The following is a 26,255-nucleotide window of genomic DNA, read 5'->3' on the forward strand; positions in this document are numbered from 1 at the left end:
TCCGTAGGGAATTCCAATCGCACATCCCATCGCTCCAGATGGACGATAACTTTGGTCAGACGGGTGCATACTACTGAATCCTACCGTCCCATGCATCGGCGAGAATCGTTTCGTCGTAGCGCGAAATTCTCGGAATCCAAGCGGATACTCCCTCGATCGCGCCTATCGATCGGCATATTTGACAACGTGCCGCGTTGACATTTCGTAGCATCGTAAACAACGCGCATGACATCGTGTGTTAGCAACTACGCGCATGCACGGACTTCTCCGGCGAATGGAGTTCCAACGTGAAGATCGAACTTCCTACATTTACTTTCCGAATGTACCGAATACATAAAATCAATAATAATTCCATACAAAACAAAACAAAACACATCATTTTTAAACAGTTTGAAATCTCCTTTGAAGGGATCTTTTAAAGTCACAGCCGTCTTAGAGATGCTAGTTGTTATTGCCAGCGAGTCGTACGCGATTCATAGGCGAAAACCAGGTACAGGTTCTCGCTTATAGTAACTTCACATGTAGTCAAAGAGCCAAAAGGAAGAGAAATTAATTTCTGGATCGAACGAGCAGTCTGGGGATAGCGTCTGACAAACACTATGTCATTCCACTTTCGGTCGATCAACGGCGCAGTGGCGCGCAGTTGCATGCGTGGCGCACGTCACGAAACATCCGTATTATTTAACGAGGCCGAGCGGGGCAAGAATTAGGACACAACACACGGCCGTCGCGTTTTAATACACAGCGAAGATCAATTGTTTCCCCTGCGGACACTGGCACGCGTTTCGAGGACCGTGTCCATCGGTGGCAGGTCTTCCCTTTCCCTTCTTCCTCGCCTTTCCACCACCTCCGCCATCGCTGTATCAGCCACCGCCACGTGGTACCATTTTCACGGATGGTTCCCCTGAATTTGCATTTATCGCGTGTCGCCAGAGTCACGCACCGTTAATGCGTACGCACTTGTCGCTATTTCCTCTCTCCCTCACAGCCCTCCCTGTCTCTTCCTCTTTGTCGCTTCCTGTTTCACTGAGGGTCCTCTCTCCTTCCTTGCAATAAAAGCTCGGCATATTTATTAGAGGAGAGGCAACGGGGCCCGCTGTCGACATAAATCTAGCGACACGCGGCAAAAGGAGACAACCGCCGCTCGAGTGACGAGGAAACGAAGATACGCGACTCCTCGACCGGGAAAGGAGCCGTACCTATCTCCCGTGGTACACGCGAGCTCGTTAATTTTTAGCGGCCATGTACCCTGGGCGGAATGAACGTCCGGAATCCGAACAAACCGACCGCGTTACGGGCAACCAGACAAGAAAGTGAAGTTTCTCGAAGACGTTGTCTTACTCTCTGCCAACTATATTGGGCCTTCCGGGAATTAGGTTGTGTAAAGAGCGACTCCTTTATCTCGCAGATTTCCTCGTTAAACAAATGTGTCTTCGCTATTTTCCTTATTTCTCGAATGGCAAATATTATTTTGTTTTAAAGGAAAATGTCTTCATATGGTAGTAAGGCCAAATACGGTAGATTAACATCTGTCTTACGATCGAATAACCATGTGCACGTATGTAACGTAACGTGTTATAAGATACGCAGTTAAGGTGTAAGAATAATCTCACATATTAATTATAATTGTACACGTACAACACCGTACCTAATTAATACGCGGTGTCGATCCATCTGCTTCTTCGATGCACATGCTCCCATTAAGCATGTCTTCTTTAACCGCTTCGACTTAACCGTGGGAACCGTTTTTGCTCGCAATCGTCCAGCATCTGTCTTGGAAGTCGAGCTACGATCGAAAGATTCACGAGACGAGAGAGGCAGCGATGATGACGATACACGAGTTCAACGAGATTGCTTGACCCGAGCTGGAGAGGAGACGATCACATGCTCGTGAATCAGTCTATGGAACTGACCGATCGACGATCGAAATTAATTCCATTTGCAGGGGGTATGACGGCGCCAGGAAACAGATAGAAGGCAGAGAAGCATAACTTTAGTGCCAGAACGTGCTAGGCAGAGCGACATGACGCTTCTCTGTCTGCCTTTTCGCCGGTGCCACGGTGCGGCGTTCGCTCTCTCGACGCTGACCTCGCTTCTGCTTACTCTCTTTCCCTCTTTCCCTCCATGGTTTGACGTTAGTCGGTCGCGATGCGTCCAGTCAAACCGAGTCGCGACACGAGCTAATGAATTGAGTGCTTGAGTGGCGTCCTAATGATGAAATCACGAGAAACATAACAACATCCTCCGTGGGCCTCCGCCTCGACCCTAAGTGACAATGATTTGCCTCGTGACTCGTTGGTTCTTCGTCTTCCTCCGTGGCGAGCTACGCGGTCACGTGATCTATGTTTCTATCGGACAAATTGTTTCTCGAGGACGCCTGAATTTTCTGCTTACCCCACCTCCATACGATACGCAGCGATTCGCGCCGATAAATTCGATCGTTTGTCTTGTCTTTCGAGGGAACGGACATTAAGAGATTACACGGTACTAAAGAGAGGACGATGGTAATTAGGAAAATGTGCGCTATGTTTGTTATTTCATCGACTATCCGGGGAATAAAGATGAAACGAATATGATAGCGAGGGAACCGACGAACAAGAGACCGTGAAGTTCGTCGCGTCGTTTCCGTATTCCGGGGAGAGAGTTGTCTCGCAGTCAAAGTATACCGACGGTTTTGGCCGGCTTTGGACCGCGACTCGTTCAAAGAAATTCAAATCGAGTTAAAATTAGCAAGGCAAAGTCACTTCGATGGGATGGTCCCTTCTGATCTTCAATATTCCGCTCATAACATCGGTTTCTATTCACCGATCGTCTAGCTGATCGTTCTTGCCAACGAAATTCATGCCGAAATCGGCGTACCTCCATGTGTATCCGATGTCTGGCTAGGTGAGATCAGCGAAATACTTTTTATGCTTTTATGCCAGCTTCGAACAGCAACAAAATTAATCGACCAGACGATACAGACTGTTACGAATCGTTACATCATCGTTTTTTCCTGCTTCTCAATTTATGCAGCTGACCAGTGTATCTATCTCTTAAGTAGTTCAATTATCGAATGGAGATTATTCAGAGATTGGAGATCAGTTCGTAATGCGGAGCGAACTAAATGGTGTGACAGTAATACGTTTCGTCTCGCGACACGGAGTAATCAGTTCATTCGTTTTCCGCTCAGCTGTTCGTAAACGAAAGCCAGCCTCGACCAGTGCGGATTAATTGGCTTGCATGTTTACAGATTAATTGGCAATTTCATTGGAATCGTGTTTACACGCAAGACGTTTCGCAGTGCTATCTTTCGATTGTGATCGCTACTTTTTCTACGCATCGTTTCGAGTAACGAACTCTGTTAACGCGCCATTTTCTCTGGCACGAGGAAACTCGCCAGCGCGTAATGTTACTGTTAGGCTATTTCATATTTCCGGCTGTTTTCATCGCCGCAATGCCGCCAGATACCACCGCGATACCCCTCCGTTTGGACGCGAGGATCGTGCTCGCGTGCACCTGCAATCGAGAACCGTATCTCGTCCGTTTACTTTCTGCGGTAATTGTAATTAATTTAGCAAGTTTCGTATAGTAAATTGGACGAATTAAAAAAGCACAGGAGCGTGTCGATCAAGAATTAGAAGATATTTATCGCGTAAAATTTTGCAATTCGACATTTTTGCGCAACAAAAACGCACGGGTCACGATCGATATATGTAGTTATTTCATTAATTAAATTCCATCAAGTTTCGAGCGATATTCGAGCGATATTCAAATCGACCAACAGAGAGCGCGGAAATCAAGGGGTTACGAGTAGCGCGGCAAGAGCTCCTCCCTCTCTGTGTTCCTCGCCGCAGAGAAACGTTTGTAACCAGTGGCGCGCATTAAAATTGATCAGAGACAGTCGAGAGAGGTTTTCGAGTGGTCAATGCGGGTGGAGTTCGAAATCAATTTTAATCATGTAACCATGTGCACTATTGTCAGGGTAAAGTCGGAGCTCGATGCGCAACCGTCGATACTACTACAAACAAGTCGAAGAATAATAATTAAATCGTGGGCCACGGTAGGTTCGCGTGGCCGACGAAAAATGACCAGGCATCAAAATCGACCGTTAACTTTCCCAGCCAGAGCATGGCATTATGTAATTAACGGATCGACTATTATACGAAAATTCATCAACAAATTGGCCGTGATCGAGGCTATCATTGAACGCCGGCCGCTGCTCAAGTACTAAGAGCAAATTGCGGTTACTCTCGCTAATTGAAGTCCCGTTCGTACACCCGTGTACGCTCGCTATAAATAGGTCCGTTTCGCCGCCAGTTCCGCGCGCAATGCGTGCAGACACGCGTGTTTTCTTGCCTCTCTGAATTACGTATGACGTTGTTCTGTATCACGTATACATGCCGCGACAGAGTGTTAACTATATGGGCAGGAAGTCTGACGTCACTGGTAGCAAATTTGGGTAGCTTCAATCGGAGCCAGTCGATGCTAATGGACTCTGTCAAAGGGATCGGTAATTCGGTTTCTATCGCGTACACGGCCGATTTTCCGCGTCGCTTTGTCGTTGTCTGGCTGGCCATTGACAGATATGAACGTGCGCCCCGTTCACGGATGAGGATTTGATCACGCGAAATTGTCTTTCGCGATCGCTCGCTCGCTTCGATCAACTTACCCGGAGATAAATGGTACACTGTTGTTGACGATGTTACACGATATTAGAAGGGACCTTTTGAGATAGGATAGTGGAATAGCTTGTGCGATTAACAGCGAACTTTTAGCTCGGTAATCGAATGAAATCACGAAAGGACATTTTGTGATGGCGGGACCGCGACGAGCGTTCGTAAAATCGCTGCTTCGCTACGAAAGTAATAATTTTATACGCCATTTACTGTTCTTCCGTCAGGATAACGTCGTAAAACGCAATTCTTAGCTATATTCAGGAACACTTTCAAAACGCAGAAAGTCATTCGAAATTTTTATTCAATTACCTATACGTCTGAGCAACATGGCGACAAAATTTTCCACACTTGCCACTGCCAATCTGTGAGCAACGTGCGTACATTTTACACGATTCAATCTTATGAAAAAAAAGAGAAAAGACGGGATAAAACACTGGCGGTGCCGAGTGCTTCCATAAAAATTCAAAGTCCAATCTCGGAGACGAGTTCGTGAAAAAAGCAACAGGGGTGAACAGAGAGGTAGAGGGAGGAATTAGACAGGGCCAATCGACGCGGGAACGAAAGGTGAATATTTCAGAAAGAGTCGCCGTGACGATCTACGGGAACGAATATACGCGCCGCTCGCGTGTGGCTCGCGTGCGCCTCGCGGGGATGGCGGATCGATTGTCCTTGCCTCTCAAGGATGCTCTCGGGGTTGGTTTGAAATAGAATTTATAGCACGCGCTTCTAGCATATTAATAGACCAAGCAACGCGCGATGCTAGAGTTGCCGATCCAATTGTCGCGTTGCATCGCGAGCGTGCTACAGGATTTGTCTCGCGACACGAAACTTTAGCTTTCCAAGTAAAAGGCTAAATTCTGGAGCTGATATGACAACTTCGTATTGATTTTCCTTTAAGATATTACCTTTGTCCGTCTCATACACGTCCTACAATAGTGATACAGCTTACAAAAGTTTTCCAAAAAGGCGAGAAGCTACTTGGAGGTTTACAAATTATTATCTTGCCAAGGAACGATAGTTGAATATTATTTTTGTAATTTGTCAGTTTTAACCTTTGAAATCTTCTCTGATCGTGTTGATACTTTTATAATAAAAGACTGAATTATTTTAAGTAGCAACTTAGCTTTGAGAAGAAACGATACACGTGCTAATATATTTCACAATATCGAATAAAAATATTACACAAGTTGATCGGAGATTATTTTATGAATTTATTTTATAAATAATTTCTATGTAACGGCAATAAAGAATTACAATTTTATGGGCCATTTCTTGATAAACAGACTGAACTATGTTGCTGAAAATAAAATGCTCTTTGCTGACCATTGAAATTCGAATCCCATGAGACAGACTAGCATTTACGTCAGAACGGTGTCCTCGCGAGCCTCAGTGCGAAATTAGGCCAAAAAAGAAGATTAAACAGGGGTACAGTGACGCTAGTTGCTAACTTAACGATTCCCATGGGAAAGTCAATGTGTGTCTACAATAATATTAAAACACACCGCAGCGCTCTTCGCGAAGCGTATTGGTTAACAAGCATTGCGTGAAATATGTAGAGGGGAAATATCTAGATCTCTATGCGTTTCTTTAATACTGTACCACATAGATCTCTACAGTATGATCGTTCCTCCATAGGAATTTATACTCTTCTCAAATTTCGAAAATGGCTGAACAGTGGATGCCGATTCACGGTATTACCCTCCCGTCCAGCCATGGAATTAATTCTATGTGTTAATAAAATCGTAAATATATACACTGTATTATTCATTGTACAAGAAATTCTAAACATGCTGTGCATTGTTTTGTTAATGTTGAATTTGTTGGTGTTAAAAGTTGCTGGCGTTGAAATTCAACTTGTACACTAATGCAGGTATCTGTGTTTTAGTTGTGACACTGTTGGCGTCTTATATACATTAGGATTTATCCAAGCAAAGTACATTCTAATCAACAACAAGCTTCACAATTGTATAGTGTTCTGTTAAGGTCAAGTTAGTGTTAACACCAAAAAGGAGGTGGATTATACTGTGCCATCGAGTTTCGTACAGTAACAAGGAACATGGTGCGCACAAGTTTTCACACGTGTCTGTATCGTTCTACACGTGGCAGGTTATTTTTTCTTCTGCGACACTGTGCCCCTATTGATGTTTGCAATGCATTTTCTCGCTCACGTGGACACCGCGCGTCTCGAGTAACAGACTTGGTTGCATTTACGCGTCGACTTCGCTCGCAGTAATATCGAATCGAAATTCATTCTCGCTACTCCTCGATCTTCCCTGCTATCCTCGTTGATATCCGATCTTGATGATCATCTCGTTTTTCAATCGCATTCGCGACTCTAGAAAGCGTCGCGAGCTCAACGTCGTACACAACAAATGGTCACTCGATTTCTTTTGTGCCGTTCTAAATACAGATCGTTCGTGTAATCACGACACAGAACGAGAACATAAACCGCAATTTCGACTCGATTTATCGTTGCAATCTGTCGAGATAATCGAGTAAACTCGTTTCCGCAAACTACGGTGTTCCTGCAATTTTCCGCGTGATAAGCGTTCGCGAATCGCTCGACAATGTATTTGCGCATCAATACGAAATTATGCTGCTTCGAGTTAGAAATCTCCGTCACGCCGTTTGATCGTTCAATATTACACTTTCGAACAATGTTTGACCACCGTGCTATCGCAATATAAACATTTGGTCTGTATCTGGCGGACACCTAAATTATTCTAAGCTATTTGTCGTCGTAAACGGGGGAGAACAGCACGATAGGTATATATATATATATTCTCCCTCTGTCTCTTCCTTGTCGTTCTGCTTCCTCGCTATGATCTGAACGACCCTAATAACTATACTTTACTCTAAGTTTCCGTGTATTAGCATATTTAACGAGCAACGACGCCGCGTTATTTCGCGAAACGGCAAAGCATTAATGGCCGCTTGACTATGCGCCGTTCATTCCATTGTGTCGGGATCGTCTTTACATTCCGCACAAAAATTATTCTATCTACTCGATATGATTCCGAGTGAAATAAGGTTATCACATGATCTTCGATACTAATGAAACTATGGGATGACGATTCATTTCGATATTGAAAATACCAGACTAAATAATTCAAATCGTTCAAAAGTCAAATTGATTAACTCTATTTTTGTAAATTTTGGTACTATAAAATACGTGATTAGTTCCTTCTGTAATTAACATTTTAGAAGCCAAACAACCATGTAGATATGTATGCTTACAGATAGCATCTTTCGTAGACATGAACCTTTTCCGCCAAAAACCGATAACACTAACGATTGTACGATCGAGTTTCAACAATTACACGTAGGAAGTTTCAGGAGCGTGTTCCATACGGTTCTAATAATGGCCATTAAAGCGACGTATCGCGCGAACCTTCTCGCGGGGTAGGAGAGAATGGCAGAGGGTGGGCAATAATTGCGCGAGCAAGCCGCGAAATTAGATTACACCGTGCCAGCAGGAAATCACGGCGCATTTAATGGCGGCGATGAAATAAAGAAAGCCACTCGCGGCAGGACCATTTTCATGCATTACGCTACGCTGGCTACGATGCATTATTATACATTATGACGCATTACGACGCGTTACGCCGCGGTTATGTCAACCAACTTCGCCGCAAGTCTTTCCATGAATTATGTATGCGAGGACTCTCTTTCTCTAACTCTCTCTTGGCGTGGCCCTGATCGAAAAAAAAAGATCCGGCCAAACTGGAAAAAAGCATATCGTGGTATCATTTTATTTTAGAGCGTGGAAGATGATTGCGGAAGTTTATTCGTAGTTTGGAGACGTTTGGATTAAAAGAAGAAAGTTCTTTTCTACTTGGTTACAGCTCATTTGGATCGAGCATCTTTCCAGTTTTATGCGACTGTTCCACGTAATGGAGGTAGATCCACGACATCTTGCCACCGCATTCCCAGCAATTCCATTCGTACTGAAGATCTGTCAAGTCTGTTTATGCAAAGGCAAACTTCATTCTATGGATCTACGTCGCAAACATCCATTATCGAGTCGAAGCTTGAATCACGCTATGCACTTAATCCCTGACAGAGAATCAGCGAGTGAAAAGTTAAACAAATGCATCTACGTCACACCTGAGCGTACTGCACGTCACAAACAGCGACTATTGGAAAAAGAAGTTGGACTAGTAGACCTCGGCTATTTATAAAACAGCTCGTTTCAATGATCCATCAAACGTGGTAATGGAAATGGGAAATATGGTAATAGTAGAAGAAGTTTCCCGATGTTCGAATTCTGACAGTCTGATCTACCACGTAAAAAACGAATTACAATCTACATTTTGGCCAACAAGTTTAGTCGATTAAGAGAAAAATCATAGCTTGTACGTTTACGATAAGTTCATTAAAAATTTTCATCTATAATAGTCAATGTCGACTAAAACTAATATTAAACATTTTCAAAGGAAATTCTATATGCACGTCGAAGAAGTTGAAATCCTATTACCCGAGCTAGTAAGAAGAGCTCTAGAGGACTCTGTTATCGGAACTGGTCGCACTTATCCGAACTGCCTGATCCTCCGATCTGTTCGGATAAACGAGGTTCCAATGTTCGAAGGTTCGTTCAGAAGATAAAAGGCCGGAGGAAGAACGCAGGCTGGGACTTAGCCACGCGTGTATACAGGAAAAGGGGGACAAGATCGAGCATACGAGGTGCAGAAGAAGGGAAGTCGGTGGCTTCCCTCCGGAAACGATGTCTGAAGGCTAACGTTAGCTCCGCACAGTTTACGTGCCTAACTTGGAGGAAGTATCTCGAGCTGGGCTCACCGGTCGTTTTCAGTTCCACTTCTTCCCCCTTGCGGAATAGATCTCGGCGTTCTCCCTTCCTTTCCCTCGTCCTTGCTAGACCACTGCGAATCGTGTTATAGCGTCTGATGTTATTTACAAGCTCGGCCGACCGCGCCCCAACGCAATTAAACCGGCTATTCTTTCGTCTCGAAGAAATTACTCGCGCCGCTAACCTCGCCGTCGCACCGCCGCTAAATTGAACGACGTTCTGGATCAGAGATTCGCCGGTGATGCTTTTTTTCCAGATGCGGCTCTTTATGACCAGAACGAACGTGTCCCGACTCTTATTTGCTCGAAACGTTGCTGAAAATGCGGTGGAACAGCGGGAGACAAAGTCACGAGGCGACTCCCGCTGTTAGATTACCGGGTCTTCCAGTCGAGGTCGGAATTTTAATCTTTTTTTCGCTGCTTCAAGAGGAACAGGTGGAGGACAAAATTTAACGAAAGTACCCGACAACCGCGGTTAGGTCTTTGACACAGTTTATAGAGTCGATTCTCTCGGAACGATCCAAGTTAGCGGATGTTTATGTTTCTTTCGCGATTTCGTTCTGCACAGTTTAACGAACATTAAATTCTTGAAGAAGAACGTTGAACGAATTCTGAGAGTTATTGATCTGCATTAAGTTCAATGGTAGAAAACTAGTGCAAATCATGCCTTTAGGCTAACAGATTATTATCATTATTAATAATAATATTGAAACTCGTAATTCTGTTAGAATATCGGATAATAACACGTACGGGCTTCACAGCTGTGGCAGGTACAGCGACGATGATGACGCGTCGAAATTTCAGTAATGAGCTATCGTCAATTATGGATGTTACATTATTAGCTTGCTTTCGTAGTAAATGATACACGGGTCCCAGCAATTTCTATGACAATATAATCACGTAGACTCTCCACGGTTAAAATTTTCAACGACGATCACGCGAGAGCCAAAAGACAATCGTTTCGACCACCGTAATTCGAATTTAGAGCTCCACACGCGTGCTCTCGTGTACACGTTTGTGGCTGCGAAATTTCCACTCCGTGAAACCGGATCTCTGAACAGAACGCGTTCGATTTGCCTGTCAAAAGCTACAGCGATCGCGGGAACTGCTGATAACGCGAAGAATCGAGTGGGCAGCGCGCTAATTACAGCCAATTAGCCGAGCCGATTCAGCGATGACGAAGAAGCGTGTTGGTCGAGTCGTGAACCATGCCGCTTTAAGGGACGATCCTTCAATTAATCATTAATTACCTAGACGGATAACTTTAACCAACGAACATGCCTCGTCGTTAATTGACATCGATAGCTCACGCGCGATTCTTCGAATGGCTGGATTTTTAGAACAAAGAGTATCGTGGAAACGAAGCGTGGGATGACTTCAAGGGGGAAGCATACGCGATCCATCATGGAACTTTAGTAAGTAATTACCATAATTTCGAGAATTATTAGATTTTAACTTGGCAAAATTCAAATCTAGTTGATTCAAAGTTAAGATTCGTGCGGGCCAGTGCCTTGCGAATTAACAACCGCGTCGAACACAGGAGAAATCGTCTCTGGAAACGGGCGTAGATATTGATGCCAGAGAGGATGGGAAGAGTAACGTGTTATACGGCGGACAGCACTGCAATTAATTAATAATTTAGAGGTAATTGCGACAATTGTCGGGCATTAATGGAAACGTAGGTAGGCGCGTCCCGCGAAGGTAATGTCGTCACGCGGTGTGGTCACCGTGTCACGTCACGGGACTCCGGCGCGGCGCGGCGCGGTCCGTCACGGTCCGCGGGAGGATCGTTATATTAATTTAGGGCTAGCGCTCATTAAAACTTAACGATAGCGCTCGTTATCCTCGCCCGATAACGACGCACGTACCGATTATTATTCAGCGATTATATCGTGCAGCGTTTTGTTTCGCCTTCGTTACCGTAGTCCAAAGCAGAGCAATTATTACGGGGCTCCGCTCTTTTCCCGGCCACGGTGTCGTCCCCTTTAATTCGTCTTCGTACTCTTGTCGAACCTCGTATCTACAGTTGCGTGTACCAAGTTCTGGTTCTTCAACAACGATTGAGAACGGGAATATGAAACATACAGACTATATTCTGGATAACTGTCTTATAACTCTGAAATCAGTGATATTTTGTAGAACGAACAGAACTTTCTTGCTTGTTTCGACGAAAGGCTTCTGAAGTTTGCCATCAACATTCTGAAACACCTTGTATATGTCGTATAACACCATGCGTTATTATTTAGAAGGATTGGTGCGAAACAATTGCAACAGCTAAACATTACCAAAAAGAAAAGTGACGAATTCATATATCAGCTTTAGTCATCTCAATTTGAATAACGACAGAATCATCAGGCGCAACGAACCACGTGGACTCGTTCACCACATTTCTTTCTATACCACGGTTTGACGCAGAGAACATCGCGATAAGGAAGGATAACGAAAAATCTAGAACGACAATCAACGATTCGTCGGCAGACTGAACGAAACTAGCGGGCGGCTCCATTATTCGAAAGTAGAGTGGAAGAAGAGGTGAAGAACTCTGGCGGAAAGTTCGCCAGGACTTTGCCAGAGAACGACTCGCTTCGGAGATTATCACGTCCTCTCTGAGCTGTTCCCTCGGTTCTCCATCGCCTTTCCTCTCCTTTAATCCCCGTCCCTTAGCGTGCAGCTCATCTTGCATTCTACGAGGATTAAGGCTGACGGCATTCCCGGGTTTAATAAGTGTCGCCCGAATGACGTGAATTAGTCCAATATGTCTGAAGCTGCTGGTAGCAACAATTCAGGCCTGCTGCATCGCGTAGTTAAAATTACTCCGCGCGTCATACTTTACGTCAGGCCCGCGCTACCTGTCGCGAAGAAGCAAGGAGAGGGTGTCGCGTCGTCCCTGCAGTAATTGAAGGCCCACGAGAGGGTGGTGAGAAGAGAGGGTGGTCTTACCGAGACTTCCTTGCCACGGAGAATGCACGCGCTAAAAATCGGCCCAGATACCAGACGTTTATGGTTCATAACCTATTTCGATAAATGTGAAAGCTACGTAATTCAGGAAATCCATAGCAGTCGTTTATTATATTCTAACAATAGACAACTTGAGCTTGATCCATCGTATTTTCTCCTCAGTGAACTTAAACAGGAACCTTTAAATATTGTTCTGTAATCATTGTTTAATTGCAAATTCTAACATCGACGCAAAGTCCCTCTTATTCCAATTTTTATATCTATAAAGAAAAGAAAGAGAAATATACCAGTTATTATATCAATTCATTCGTCATATCAAAAGGTATGGTTTAATCTGTTCTTCGTCGAAAAGTGCTACGCTATTCATCCCCTAGTTAGGACCATCCGATTGGCAAGCCCGCACCCTCGCGGGGAGAATGGCACTCTTAGGGGCTGGCCTAGTTTCGGCATCGATGCGCTGGTAATTGCATTCGCCGCTCGGTGCCGAACGTGCGCGAGTCCTCGTCGAGATCGAGCACAGTCGGATATTTAATATAAATCGGGCGAACGGCGATATTGCGGAAGAGGAAAGGACGGGAGCAATGGCGTATTCCTGCGCTGTGGATGCAATCTCGACGCATCAACGGGCAAAAGTGGGTCGTCGCGGAAGATATTTTTACGCGGCCAATTTTTAACCACTTCTCGGAACTGAAACTGATAGCCGATCGATGGAAGTCGACTCTCCAGGCCAACAAATCGATTACGATTGTTAACGATTATCATTTCAATTTAAAGGAAGTGATTTTTCTCTTTCAGCTGCCATAATAATCACTTCTCTCGAATATCAAGTGAATCGTTCGAGGCACAAACCATGGCTTGTTAATTTTTCATCCGTTAATATCGAATAATAATATAAATTGCATCTTTCTGATCTGATTCCTCTAAATACGAAAACGTTACTTTTCAAGTGAAAAACATATTCTGGAGTGAAATTTCATCCACGATACCATTAATACGATCCCCTTTACAATACGACAGCTTTTTTGAATGTTAAGAATTTAGCACTTAAATATTCGAATATCGAGGCAATTAACAATACTCGATCATTGAACTTCAGATTGAACGATATAATAAACTGAGCATCATTCGTACCTGTGAACCCGAACGTCATAAAAAAAGAGATACTGTTAACGGAAGATTGTTCATTTTGTACTTACCTTGACCGGCGAATCGTCCGGCGTCTCGCATTCCTCCAACTGAAACGAAAAAAATGGAGAAAGACACGAGTTAATTGGTGTTGCTTAACGGTGGAGGTCGCGTTAAATTTAGCGGCACGCATCGCGTTCAGATCCGGTTACGAAAACTTTCCGACGCGTCCGCCCGGTTTTTTTCGTGGTCATCGTTTTTATTTTCAACCGTCGAGAAGGACGCTGCGTCAAACGTTGAACAGGCGATCGACCTTTTGGAAACGAGAGCGGCACGTTCTCGGGGAACAACTCGACGATCGCATGACGATCGATTGAATGTCGAAAACGGTCGAGCACATGCTTTACTACGCAGTACTCTGGCGAAACACAAAGTCGATATCGCGTATTCACGTTGTTGCTGATACACATCGCCGAGAATCCTGTGATATACGCACATACAATGATAAAAAGAAAAAACATGATAACCGATAGTTCGCCATCTCCAAGAATTTAATATAACAGAAATTTAATATCAAGGATATTATTGGTTGAGATTCTGATTATAATATCGCGTGTCATTGAACAAAGGTTTGCCAGTTTTTCATTTGAACGTTGCTATCGCTCTATCGTCTTTTTTACTAAGGAACGTGTACACAACAATTTCTCGTGATTCTCAACAAATTACCCGGCTAAATATATCAGGCTACGATTCATCGAGTTGATTCATCGCACGAACAACTCTGAAAAGTAGAAAACTCCTACCTTGCTAAGATGTTTTTCCATAGGGAAAACAAAATCGACCGAATTTTCAATTCAACAACCGTCGCTCTGCTCGAGGTGGACAAAAAGCGAGAAAAGGATGGGGAAAAAAGAGATCGAAACACGACGTAATATTTGCCGGCGGTGAAAGAATTTGATGAGCATGAATTCTCCCGTCGCGGCGCAGCAGTCACGTGCAAACGTCGGAAAGAATTCTTTCTTACACGTCCCTTGATCCCGCGTCTCTTTCATCGTTTACGACGCGGCGCGGCGTGACGCGCCAACTCGCGCCTTCGGCGCCAGCGTGCAACGGCCCTGGCCATTGGCGCGTGGCGGTGCTAATGAACTTCGAGCTCACGTTTTGCGCAAAACACGTGGCATCCTCACGATGCATCGGACACGCGCACACTGTTTTCGCCGTATCGCCAATTTCGCAATATTCGAAGAATTTCGAACGAGTTTCCTAAGAAGAAACTCGCAGAATTTTGTAGACGCGATGACAAGAGAAACGAGGCGCCTTGAAACGGAGCTTCATTTGTAAACCTAGTCGATTTCGATTTTGCTCGTGAAAGGCTAACTGTGGTTGCGAGGATTATTTCAATCTCAAAAACTACCATCAAAAGGAAACAACGTTGATACTATGACGGGCGAAATTTTACGCTGATAAGGATAAGAGAATGAAGAAATTAAAGAACACGATAAGAGAACTATTTGCTCGAATAATACTCGTGTGCTTGGAAGATGATCGACAGAGGCATTTAGAGAACGCGAATTTCGGTAAAGAAGGTTTCGTTCATTCATCGAATTTTTCGTGCTACGCAAAGGATTTAGAAACAAATTTCTACCTTTTTTTTGTATGTCCAGTCGTTGCTGAACAATTGTCAAATTAACGTCGAATCGCATGATGTTGCATTTCTCCCCTTTCATGAGAGAAGTACGTAGTTAAGTACAAGCTCGCTCGTTCCTGACGGGATTGGATAAATCCTCCGAGAAAATTTCACGTTGAATAGCCTTGGAAGTCGACAGCTGAATATGGCGGTGACAAATGCCCACAAAGAGAACCTGTATACATTCTTCGCGTAATTTCCAGACTCTCTGGAAAAATGAACTCGATCTTTTTCATTCCAGGCATTCTCCCGTTCGGGTGACTTAAAGTTAGCCATTCGTAGGACCGTAATCCAGCATGTATCACGCTTAATGCAGAAGATTTCTGAATATAATGCCGACCGAGCCGAACGTATTACTGTTACAGAAAGTTACAGATATTTATTAACACTTTAGGTCATTCGAAGATTACGGAGGGTCATCGAAGTTGCGTCGCTGATGGTCAAGGTTGTTTGTTATTACTACAGTCGTGTTACTGGTAATGATGAATCGTAATAATTCGAATAAAATTTCATGTTTATCTCGCCCCTCCCCCTCCCCCAAAAAGGGACGATTTCGAATATCTACCCGAGTTTATAAAAAGCAAGTCAAGAAAGACAGGAAGAAAAAACGAAAAAAGGGGTTTCATTCGATGGATTTACATATTCTGATGGTCAGATCGCAGACGATCTTGTTTAATTTTGCACGAAGGAGGTTTAAAAGAGGGTAATCGAAATGGGTCGACGGATTTCCGCTTCCCTGCCATGTTCTCCTCCCTTTTTTCTTTTTTTTTTCTTTTAATTAGTGAAACCACTTTTTACGATTCAAACGATCGGCGGTCGAAACAGGTACGTTCGCTTTAATTCTGATCGTTATCTTCGCGTAACATTTTTATTACAATTTAGACGCAGGTACTCGGGTGAAAAGGGCTTGATCGCATGCGAAATCTTTAATTTGGTCGTTGGCTCTGCGTTCAATTCGTTTCGTTGATCGTTCCAGTGGTTACTTTATTGACTCGGCGAAATCCAGCGTAGAAATTCGAAATTTTCGAGGTAAGGACAACCGTGACAAGGCGATAATGCAAATTAAATTGACGCGAGTCCTTGACGAGAGCCAACTCGACGACGGCCTGGCTGTCGTTAAACAGTAAATTACCTGTAAACGCGTAATCGACGTAGCGCGACGGGGGAACGTCACGGGACTCCCGTTGAACGTGAAATCGCTCCAAATTGTCGGGAAATCGAGGCAAAAGCAACTTTGTAACCTTTTTCCGTATTCTTCGTGATTATCCTCTGATCACCGGATGTGACCACGCCGGCGAAAAAGAAGCAAGCGATGTAAAAAGTGTTCTGATGTATCTACGGTAGCTTGCTTTTGAAAAAAAAAAGAACCGTCCCTTTGGCTACACGGTGCTACTTTCTGATTTAAAAACACGATTTGCGCGGTAAATACTTTTATAATAATAACGAGTTGAGCATAGCAATTCAATTCGGACCGCTCAAAAAATAACACGTCGTGCAATTTGAGCTATAAATCTGTAACAAAAGCGTTTATTGGCCTCTGTTTTGTGCTCGTTTCCGAAGAAAACAATTGGAGTAGCCAAAATGACGCATAGGCGTGCATCAACAAAATGCGGACATAACAACATCGAAATTATGTCGCATCATACGTTCTCCTGTCGGCGCTTTGAACAACGACGTAGTTTCTCCAAGCGGCGCGTGGCGGGATGCTAATGAACCCGTCGTGAGTCACGTTCGAAAACACAAAAGAATGGATCCACACGAGCGTTGAATTCTGACTCGAAACAGCGATTTGCAAATTGTCGCGGCATTCGCTACGACTGTTCTTTCGAACGCGAGCACGTGCACCGTTTTTCGCCTTTTCAGCCTCTCTCGACACGGTTCCACTTCTTCCACGTTTGGTTTACTTGATATCATCGTTGGCTGATACGTTCGCGTGGCTCATCGATCACCGCTCGATTGTTTCGCGATCTTGCAAAATCAGTTCATCGAATTGATAAAATAAACCGAACGCAAATTGACAAACAGATACAAGGGATATGTTATAGTTCGCATAATAATTTTCTCATGGTAATCGTGCATATATCTATCGTTTTATTTAACGAAATTCTGTAATCAAGTTAAAATCAAAGCTAAAAGGATACTTAGAGCGTAGCTTCAAATTTTTCCGCTACGTCCTTCTACGTCTGGTTTCTACCTTGTTTAAATTTTAAAACACGAAGTCGCAGGTATAAATATCACTCATTTACCACGAGGAAATTGCTACGTGAAGATACGACATAGCGAATGGTCTTGCAGCTGACTTTGTACTAACCGACTCATTCCCCTTATACAGCTATCGGACGACTACGTACACGGATATTCTTGGTTAATTTATCGAAACTTACCCTTGGCGCGTTTCTTTTAATTTGAATTACAAACATTATGATTCCGATCTGGTTCTTAAATATCCAACCGCATATTATCGTATTATCCCTTGGTTTTTTTCTTCCGCCATTAGCAGGAAGAGGGATGAAGAAACAAAAGTACAAGAACGTAGGATAGGAGGGGACACACGTGTGGCAGGTAGGTAAAATAATCACTCGATCGAGTCGAATTAAAGAGAATAGCTGGAGCGGGCATCGATCTCGGTTCGGTTAGCAGCCGTGGCCAGCCGGTGGTAATTAATCAGCGCGCGCGCGGTGCACGCCGGTAATTAGAGGTACCGATCGACGGGGCAATTAATACGCCTCTTAACCGCGATCGGCGATCGATCATCGAAATGTTATTCGCCGCCGCGTGCGCCGCAAGGGAAGAATGCCGCATACCGAACGTAACGGTATCGGATTAGTGCGAATTAAGCGGAACGACGCGTTGGTGTCTCTTTCTCGAAGAGGCCATCAGGTGGTTTTCTCGTTAGTGATTTATCGGTCGCGTACGCACCACCAGCAATAATTTCGCGGTAATATCGCGATGATCCATGGCCGGGACGTGAGCTTCGCGAGCATACTCCGATCGCCCGAGATTTCTCCTGCTCCTCTCTACTTGCCTTCGAACGTGTAAGAAGGAAATTGAATATCTAACCAACGAATGTGCCAAGTGTTTATGGCTGTTTGGATGGATGAATAATTTCCTGGTCGGAATTCGCTTTTTCAGATTAAAGGTAATAGTTTGACGATGGTAATTGGAAATTTATAGCTGCGTAAATTAAACGTTCGAACTTCTTCTCCCTACAAAAGGACATACTGCCGCAACTTTTACTCTATTGCTGTGGTAGAGCGAAGATTACGAGCGTAGAAGGGTATAAGATAGTTTCCATACGAAAGATTGAGTAGATTATAAATCTACAGAGATATTCTCAGGACATGTTGAGTTACTTCCACCTAAAGTGATACTGCACTCTTCCTTCATCTCCTAATTTCAAACACTCGGCCCTTTCACGCAACTCTAGTACTCGAAATTCAGTCACCCGCGATAATCAATCGTACGAAACTCCAAATTCGAAATTCCTGACAACGTGTTCGTATCGCCAAATATGTCTGCCATTTAAACCCAAACCTCGGAATTATTTTGTACATTATGTACATAGGATTCATGTAAATTATGTACATAGGATTCATTCGACTTAACACTATCCTTCCGGTTCTGATCTAGCATGGAGTGCTCTGAAATTAACCGAAAGCGTCACCCGAAGCGACGGGACGGCCGATTAAACGATCTAAAATTCCATCGCGTTAATCGCCGTCGAAATACTAGCAGGTGGCCCGACTCGAAACGAGTCGAGGGAGCCGGAGAAACGGTGATTTGGGCGGAGGAAAAGGTTACATCTAGATGGCGTTAACGCGACAATTTTCGAGCAAAACGAGTAACACGATCGACGCGGAACTCCATGGACGGTGCGTCAAAAACGTCGGGACGCTTTTGATAATCGCATTCACCGGAGACGAAATCGTCGTGTCATCGTGGCACCTGGCGTTTTCCAGGCATCTCCTCGTCACGTCGCTCCGCCACGTTCCACAGAAATAATTAATTTCAATCTTGGAATGCCTGGTTGGAACGGACAAAAGCTCTTAGCTTGTCGCGAACTTTAGTCGCAGCCACTTCCGACGAATGACCAGACCAACTGTGAAAGAGAGAAGAAACTCCTTGCGTCGCCCAACGTCGTCTTTTCTTTTTTCTTCCATTCTTCACTTCGTTTTGTTTTAATCTTTCTTTCACCGTTGGTTGTATCCGGTGAAAATTCAACGGATACACCGTTTAACCAATTTAGGATCGATGTTGCGTTGACGCAACATTTCATTTGCGATCTATTTTCTTTCGACCAATCTACGTTATCGAATTCTGTTTTTAACACCGCAGCTGAACGAAAACTCGACGATTATTAATACAGGCAAACTTATTCTTCGACTACCGAGGCGAATTCCGAGGACAAGTTTACGAAGACCAACGAACTCCACTTCATCCTCTCACGATCCAGTTCTTCTTTTTCAATGACGTCATTGACAAGCCCACGCGATGTCAAGCCCAAGGCATAACGAACACGTTCATTCAGCAACAAAAGTCAGCCGTTTCTTTACGAACCACGAAGTAAAAAGTGCGCTATATTCAAAGGTCAAAACATTCCACCGATTCTGAAAGCGATCGAACGATAAATTTCGCGAATCCTTCCGCGTCAGCCACAAAAGGCTATTGTCCTGTGGCATTTATCCTTGGTTGGTGTAGCCGCGACTGGAAAGCCGAGGGGATAGCGGGGTCTGGTTGTTTTCTAAAAAAATAACGGAAACTACTGGAGGAATGTGCGAAAGGAAACGCCGAAACGTCTTTATCGCGCCTTTCTCTTATTCCGTCTTATCTGTCTTTTTCCCTCCTTGTCCTCCCGATCTTCTTATTTCTCGTTCCTGCCACGTTCCTTCACCGGCTTCCTCTCCATCTTCCTCTCTTTCTCTCTCTCTCTCTCTCTCTCTCTTTCTCGACGCGTCTGGTTTGCTCGCGCATAACGCGCGCGCGAGATTCTTTTGGTCGCGAGTTCAAAAACCTCGGCGCGCGTGCGGCTTCCTCCGGAATGGCCGCGTGAACCACCAATTACCAGCAAGAGAGAAGGGACGTGGATGGCGCGTTGCAGCTGCACCACCGTGGCTCTCGTTACGGCAATTTCGCGCGATAAGTTCACGGCAACGAGAACGCACGAAAACGCACGAAAATACTCGTGACTCGCGATTTACCGTACATCGGTTGCCCGGCCGCCAGGAATTCGAACGGCACGCGGTCATTTAATAGCCTCGATCCACTGGCTTCCTGCTATTTCCTGTCGGTGCCAATTGTAAGTTTGCTCTTTGTTTTGAATTAATATAATAGCTACGCGCAGCAACGCTTTGCTGATCCGGTCGTATAATAGTCTTGAAAGCTACACCTCAATTATCCTTCCACCACTTTCTTCTTTTATAACCTAAACATTCTCCAAACTGCGCAGAATTCTGTACTTTCTGCACTTTCATTTGGAAGTCATCGTCATGGCCCGATCAAGCCCTAATAATCGATAATGATTTACAAAACGTGCGAAATTGGAGATTTAGAAATAAAAGTAGATGCCCTATAGCGTAGTTTTCAATTGTAAGTGGGAGAAACGAATGAGGGGCATCGGAGTTTTAAATTAATTCATCGCGAAATTGCAGGAAATCAGCGTGGAATAAATGGCGAGAAGCGCTAGCTGACACTGATTCCGCGTAACACGATTCTCTAATTTACTCGCTAGAGAAAAGAGAGAGAAAAGAGAGAGAGAGAGAAAGGGAGAGCGGTTCTCGCAGGGACCGATGAGAAATTACGCCGCCATTCGGTGAACTCTCTCGATTCGAGCGAGATATTAAAGGAAATTCGTTTGTAGCCAGGCGGGTCTGTTCATCCGGATTTATCAATCACGTCTAAATCCGCAGTAAGATATCCCAGGGCTCGGAATATAAAACGAACCACCTGATTTCACGGCGATCCGTTATCTCGGTGTTATTCGCGACGTCACGTGCGCCCGCGCGATATTTCTATCCGACCTAAATGTCAATCGGTATATTTCGTTGAAAAGGACGCGAGATCGAGCGCGTCGCAGCTCCGTATGTCAATCAATGGCACCGAAATAAAACCGTAACACGTACCACCGGCCACTCTCTGACGTTGAAGAGCCGATTGATAGATACGCTGAATTATTTATCGGCGCGGAGTTATCGCTACTCTGACTCGTTGAATTATGAAGCCGCTCGGACGTGTGTTGTAAAGGATCGGCACCGAGTAAATTTCTAATTTGATCCATTTGCGATACCGTCAGGATCCTCGTGGCTATTCTTAAAGAGATCATACGCAGAGAGAAGCATCATCGATCGTCCGATTGACAAAGCTAAATGGATACGAAATCGAAAAATATTTGATTCGCGATAGCGATTCATTGTACGTACATAAATATATACGATGCCTACGCGTTAGAAACTCGAATCGACGATAGAAATTGAAATCGAAGTAAAACGTTCGGCTACAAGGTCCATCGAGACTGCTAGATCGCCTGACAATGGCAGTCATAATTTACCGTGCTACGAGTCGCGCATCACCGACGTTTGACGTCTGTAGAAAGATCATGATTTATCAACGTCGATGCGTACCGATTCGTAAAACTTCCAAGTAATTTCCATTGTCACTACACAATACTACGGCCAGTTAACAAGGGAAATAGGAACGAAACAAACGCGTTGAACTCGAGTAACCGAGTATACAGGACGAACTGAAGTTGTGGAATACAGGAAACGCGTCGATCTCGGTATAAATAAAATAAATACTGGAAACAACAGAAGCAAGCGAATTCGTAGCTTGGTGTGTGGGAAAGAGCGACGTTTGACGGAGCGACAGGAAGATTTATTAGATCATTACGACGGCGCTAGGTGTTAAGCGTGTGGCCGCGTCAGTGGAGTTTCGCGATTCTCGTAGAAACGTACAATTAGCGCAAGATTGCTAGCCATTTTGTCAGAGATTTATGAATCACTACCGATCGGTTCTCGCGACTCGTGCCACGAGGTAACGATCCCTATACCATCATGCGGCTCGTAAATAATTGTTTCTCGAACGCCACCGTATGCATTTTAACGCGGTACTTAACTGGAAAGAGTTAATTGGTCAGGCCTGTAGTTTATCGTCGCGTTTCTCCTCGCCAATGAAACATCGACGAATTCTTAGACGACCGAGGGGAGATTGGACGGATGGAAAAAAGAAGAGGAAAAGAGGAAAAATAGAGGGGAACGTTGTTGAAAGCGCGTGTACGTATCGCGAGGGAAACGTCGTTCTATTGGAAACATGTCTCCAGACGTCGTGAGCGTATCTCAAGACGCGCCGATAAGAAACCGACTGCCGAGAGGAGAAAATAGGTGTATTTAATTGGAAACTGAGGGACGAGAAACGGGGACGATGATCCACGGTTGGGAGATCGTGAAAGGGAGGGTATTTATCGAGGTTCTGCAACCGACTTGTTTTAAAAAGACGTTTGCAGATCTCCGATGATATTTGTTATTAATAATATTATTTAAGCAATGAAACTAAGAAACTTATAAAAAAAAAAGAGAAGGTAGTTGATCGCCTCTCGACTTTTGAAAGGCTCATATATCAGAACCTTTTCGCAGTTCTTTGAAACGTTTCAACGAACAATGCGAACAAAGTAGACGAGCCTAATGCCTGGTATCTCAAGGAAATCCGTGGAAAAGGATCAGAAAGCTCGCAGATCCCGGCAAGGAGCATAAAACCCTCCTCGACTGTAAGATTCAGAATCGGGAGAAAAAAATGCGAAGCAGGAAGGTAGGGTATTTTAAATGGGGAGGCAAAACGCGTAAGACGATAAGCGACGTTTAAAAGTCGAGGACGGAGATTTATTCGCGGCATCGACGTCGGGAACGCGGAAAAGAAAATCCACTTTTGCCGGTGCACGCGAAATCCCCCGTATCGTAGGGAATCAGCCCGACGAATATCGCTGAAGTCCATGTACGGACGCCGGCGGAAACAAGGATCAGACATACGAAGGAAATAAAGGAAAAATGCAGGGGAAGGGTGAAGAAGAAGAAGAAGAAGAGGGCCGATGAATACACGTATCCTTCGAGCGTGGATACGTGTTTGATAGCAATCCCCGAACGTTCCTCCATAGACGTCTCAAGAGCTCGACAAAGGAATAAGCTGCTCGTCGAAGGAACGGACTCGCGATTAATAACGGACAAATAAAAAGGAATAGAAGTATCCTCGTAGCTCCAAGCTACATGCTGACGTATTGGATCAGACTGGTCGATCTTAATATTTTAGTATGGTCTTCTTCTTATCTGTTTTCGATATTATTAGAGAAAAGTATGTTCCATCGTCGAAGAATGTAGATGAATCTAACACCGCGCCGATACTCTTATCAGCTATAAATGTTAAGTGTAAAATTACTCGGTTAACGTTAAATTAATTTAACCATCTCTACTAATCCAAAATTTGTATTTCTATGCAAATTGATATATCCAGTGTTACGCTGTCATTTCCTCAGTTTTTTATTCGATGAATCTCAGAGTCCAGCTTGCAAACACACGGATACCGACGTAGACACGAATTAGACGCGAGCTGGGAACGAAGGAAATAAAAGAAAAGGATAGACGGGGGGTGAGAAAGAAAAGGCTGCGGTGAGGAGAGGCAGAAGGAAAGCAGGAAACGTGCAGCCACACAGTAAGGTCGATCTATTCGAAAGGCAGTCCGCGAATGTGTTTCCAAGCTTGGTGGACGTATCTCGAGGAGTTGGCTGAGAGGGTGGCCACGACAGCAGAGAAGAAGTAGAAGAAGAGAAAGACGAGGAGGAAGAGGTAAAGGAGAAAGAAGTAGAAGAAAGGGGTGGTCGTCGAGATGAGGGTCGAGGAGGGGATGATAGACTCGGTTCTCGAAGCAGTTACCGATACGATGGTCGATGCGGCAGGAAGGGGGACAGTTTTTTTCATTTTTATCGGAAGAAAAGAGTGGTTCTAGGCTGTAATGGAGTCCAGGCACGTATTCGTCGCGCACACGCCAGCAGAGCCCGCGGCATTTCCAGCCAACCACCACCGCCACCCTCTAACCTCGACCCACCCCTTCTCTTTCCTTGGTCTTTCCAACTCTTCGCCGCGTTGCAGCTTGACAGACCGACGTTAGATCCCCTTAGCTTCGAACACAGGCGATGCCAACACTCTTCCGTGTTACTCGATTTACCTATCTGGGTATGCCAGGAAAAAACGTTTCTCCCTCGATTCGATGCTTGTGTTTTTAAATTTAACACTCATCGAGGTACAATTTTTAAATGATGATTGTTGAAGAGAAATATGACGATTTAGTTAGGAAGATCGAATTTTGACAATAGTTTGGAGATTAATAAGAAGGAAGATGAAAGAAGTTAATTCTTGTTGATGAAATTGTTCTTCAGCACAGTTGACAAGGAGCGTTTAATTTGTTTAATTCGGTCGCGAGACCGGCGAAGATTTTGCCTGGCGCAAGAATCGTATAACAGTTGGCCGCTAATTAATGCGTCCTGATTACTTTTGTTTTGATGAATTATGTACTTAATGCCGCGCCGAAAACTTTGGATTATTACCCAGACGCGAACTTCGTTTTAGAGAGCGCGGTAGGTATACGCTTCTGTTGGTTAACTACTTAAAATTTCGTTTACACCGGGCAAATTATAATGTAACAACGTCACTGCTTGGAGAGTCGATGCGATTACGCAAAGCTGTTGCAACTCGACGAGGAGAAGTCTTGTAATATTTAAACAAAATTACAGTAGCTTTCAATCTTTCGAACAATTGCATTTTCTTTTTCGTCAGTTACAAAAAATTTATTTTTGGAAAAGCGTAGAATTTCGTGAAAGATCATTGCCAAGATAAAGTCACGAAACGCATGAAAATGTCAAGAGCTATTGTGGAGGAAAGCGTGAACGAAAAATTCATTGATCGGTCGATAAATTGCAGAAAAGGACGAGACAAAAGAGTGGAGACAAAATAGGAACCGAAACAGTGGAAGATAGAAAAAGGAAAAAGCGGAGTCGAGAGGTTATCGTGCACCGGGTCATGTTTGAAAACATGAATGGAAATGCATGAGAGATTTACAGAGGCATCTACCAGCTTGAATAGCAGAAGAAAGCGCCGCTATCTCCGCACTGGCCTCTGTATCGCGTGACAAAAATATTCGTGTTTCACGAGGACCGTACTTTTTTAATTAAGCTCTCTTTGAATTGGATGTTTTCCCGGACTTTCACGGCCTCGTGGTCGTGACACATTGTGACTGATATGTTAATCACGCATCCATCGTAGAATTTCCAGATTAAAAGCTTTTCGTTTAAACGAGTATGTATATATAAGTAAACTAAAGAAGAATAACAAAGGATAACATCGGTTTCATCGCACAAGTACATGATTAGTGTTTAATCTTCAAAAAAAAAAAAAAAAAGAAAAAAGAGAGAGAACTGATTTTTTCTATAAATGAGTGAGTTAATAACAGCTAAAATGCTATGTTCCATTTGTAAAATTATAAAGAACGAGTGGAAGAACTCGAATAAAAGCGACGTGTGGAAAGGTGAATGGTGGCGCAAAGGTGAATAAAGCGAGAAAAATAGCGTGTTACGGATGAATATTAAGCGCATACTGGCGAACGTACGTCCGACAAGGCTTATCCGTGGACTGTATCGTGGCTACACTCGCCATAATAAGTGTCAAACGCACAGTGATTACGTGATGTACGACCGGCAGCCAGGTTATCGTTGCACCGCTGCTCACCGTCTAATTACCGGATCGGTAGCTCGAAGAAACAATGCGAAGGAATTTAATCTTGCACCGATTAATTGCCGGCGATACGGGAAAAGTGACACGGCTACGGTTACATGGCTAGGATGGAATCGAAATCGCGGTATAGTAGATCTGATTGTTTAAAATTTGCTATTGTTTCAACAACTTTTACGCTTAATAATTAAGGTAACTAGAGCTTAAACCAAATAGCGAATTCATTATATATATTTTTCTCGTTCGATTTTAACGATG

General features: G+C 44.1%; 1 protein-coding gene across 4 annotated transcripts in view; it reads right to left on the reverse strand.

Moving 5' to 3' along the window:
- The window catches only part of LOC100644761 (3-phosphoinositide-dependent protein kinase 1), a 404,120-nt gene that overhangs the window by 243,503 nt on the left and 134,362 nt on the right, over positions 1 to 26,255 (reverse strand). For all 4 annotated transcript variants that reach the window (XM_048407603.1, XM_048407599.1, XM_048407600.1 and 1 more), the window contains one exon: positions 13,619 to 13,657. In XM_048407603.1, coding sequence (XP_048263560.1) covers positions 13,619 to 13,657 — 39 coding nt within the window. The remainder of the gene's footprint in view (positions 1 to 13,618; positions 13,658 to 26,255) is intronic.

Source organism: Bombus terrestris, chromosome 7 (genome assembly GCF_910591885.1).
Source record: "Bombus terrestris chromosome 7, iyBomTerr1.2, whole genome shotgun sequence".
Lineage (NCBI taxonomy): Eukaryota > Metazoa > Arthropoda > Insecta > Hymenoptera > Apidae > Bombus > Bombus terrestris.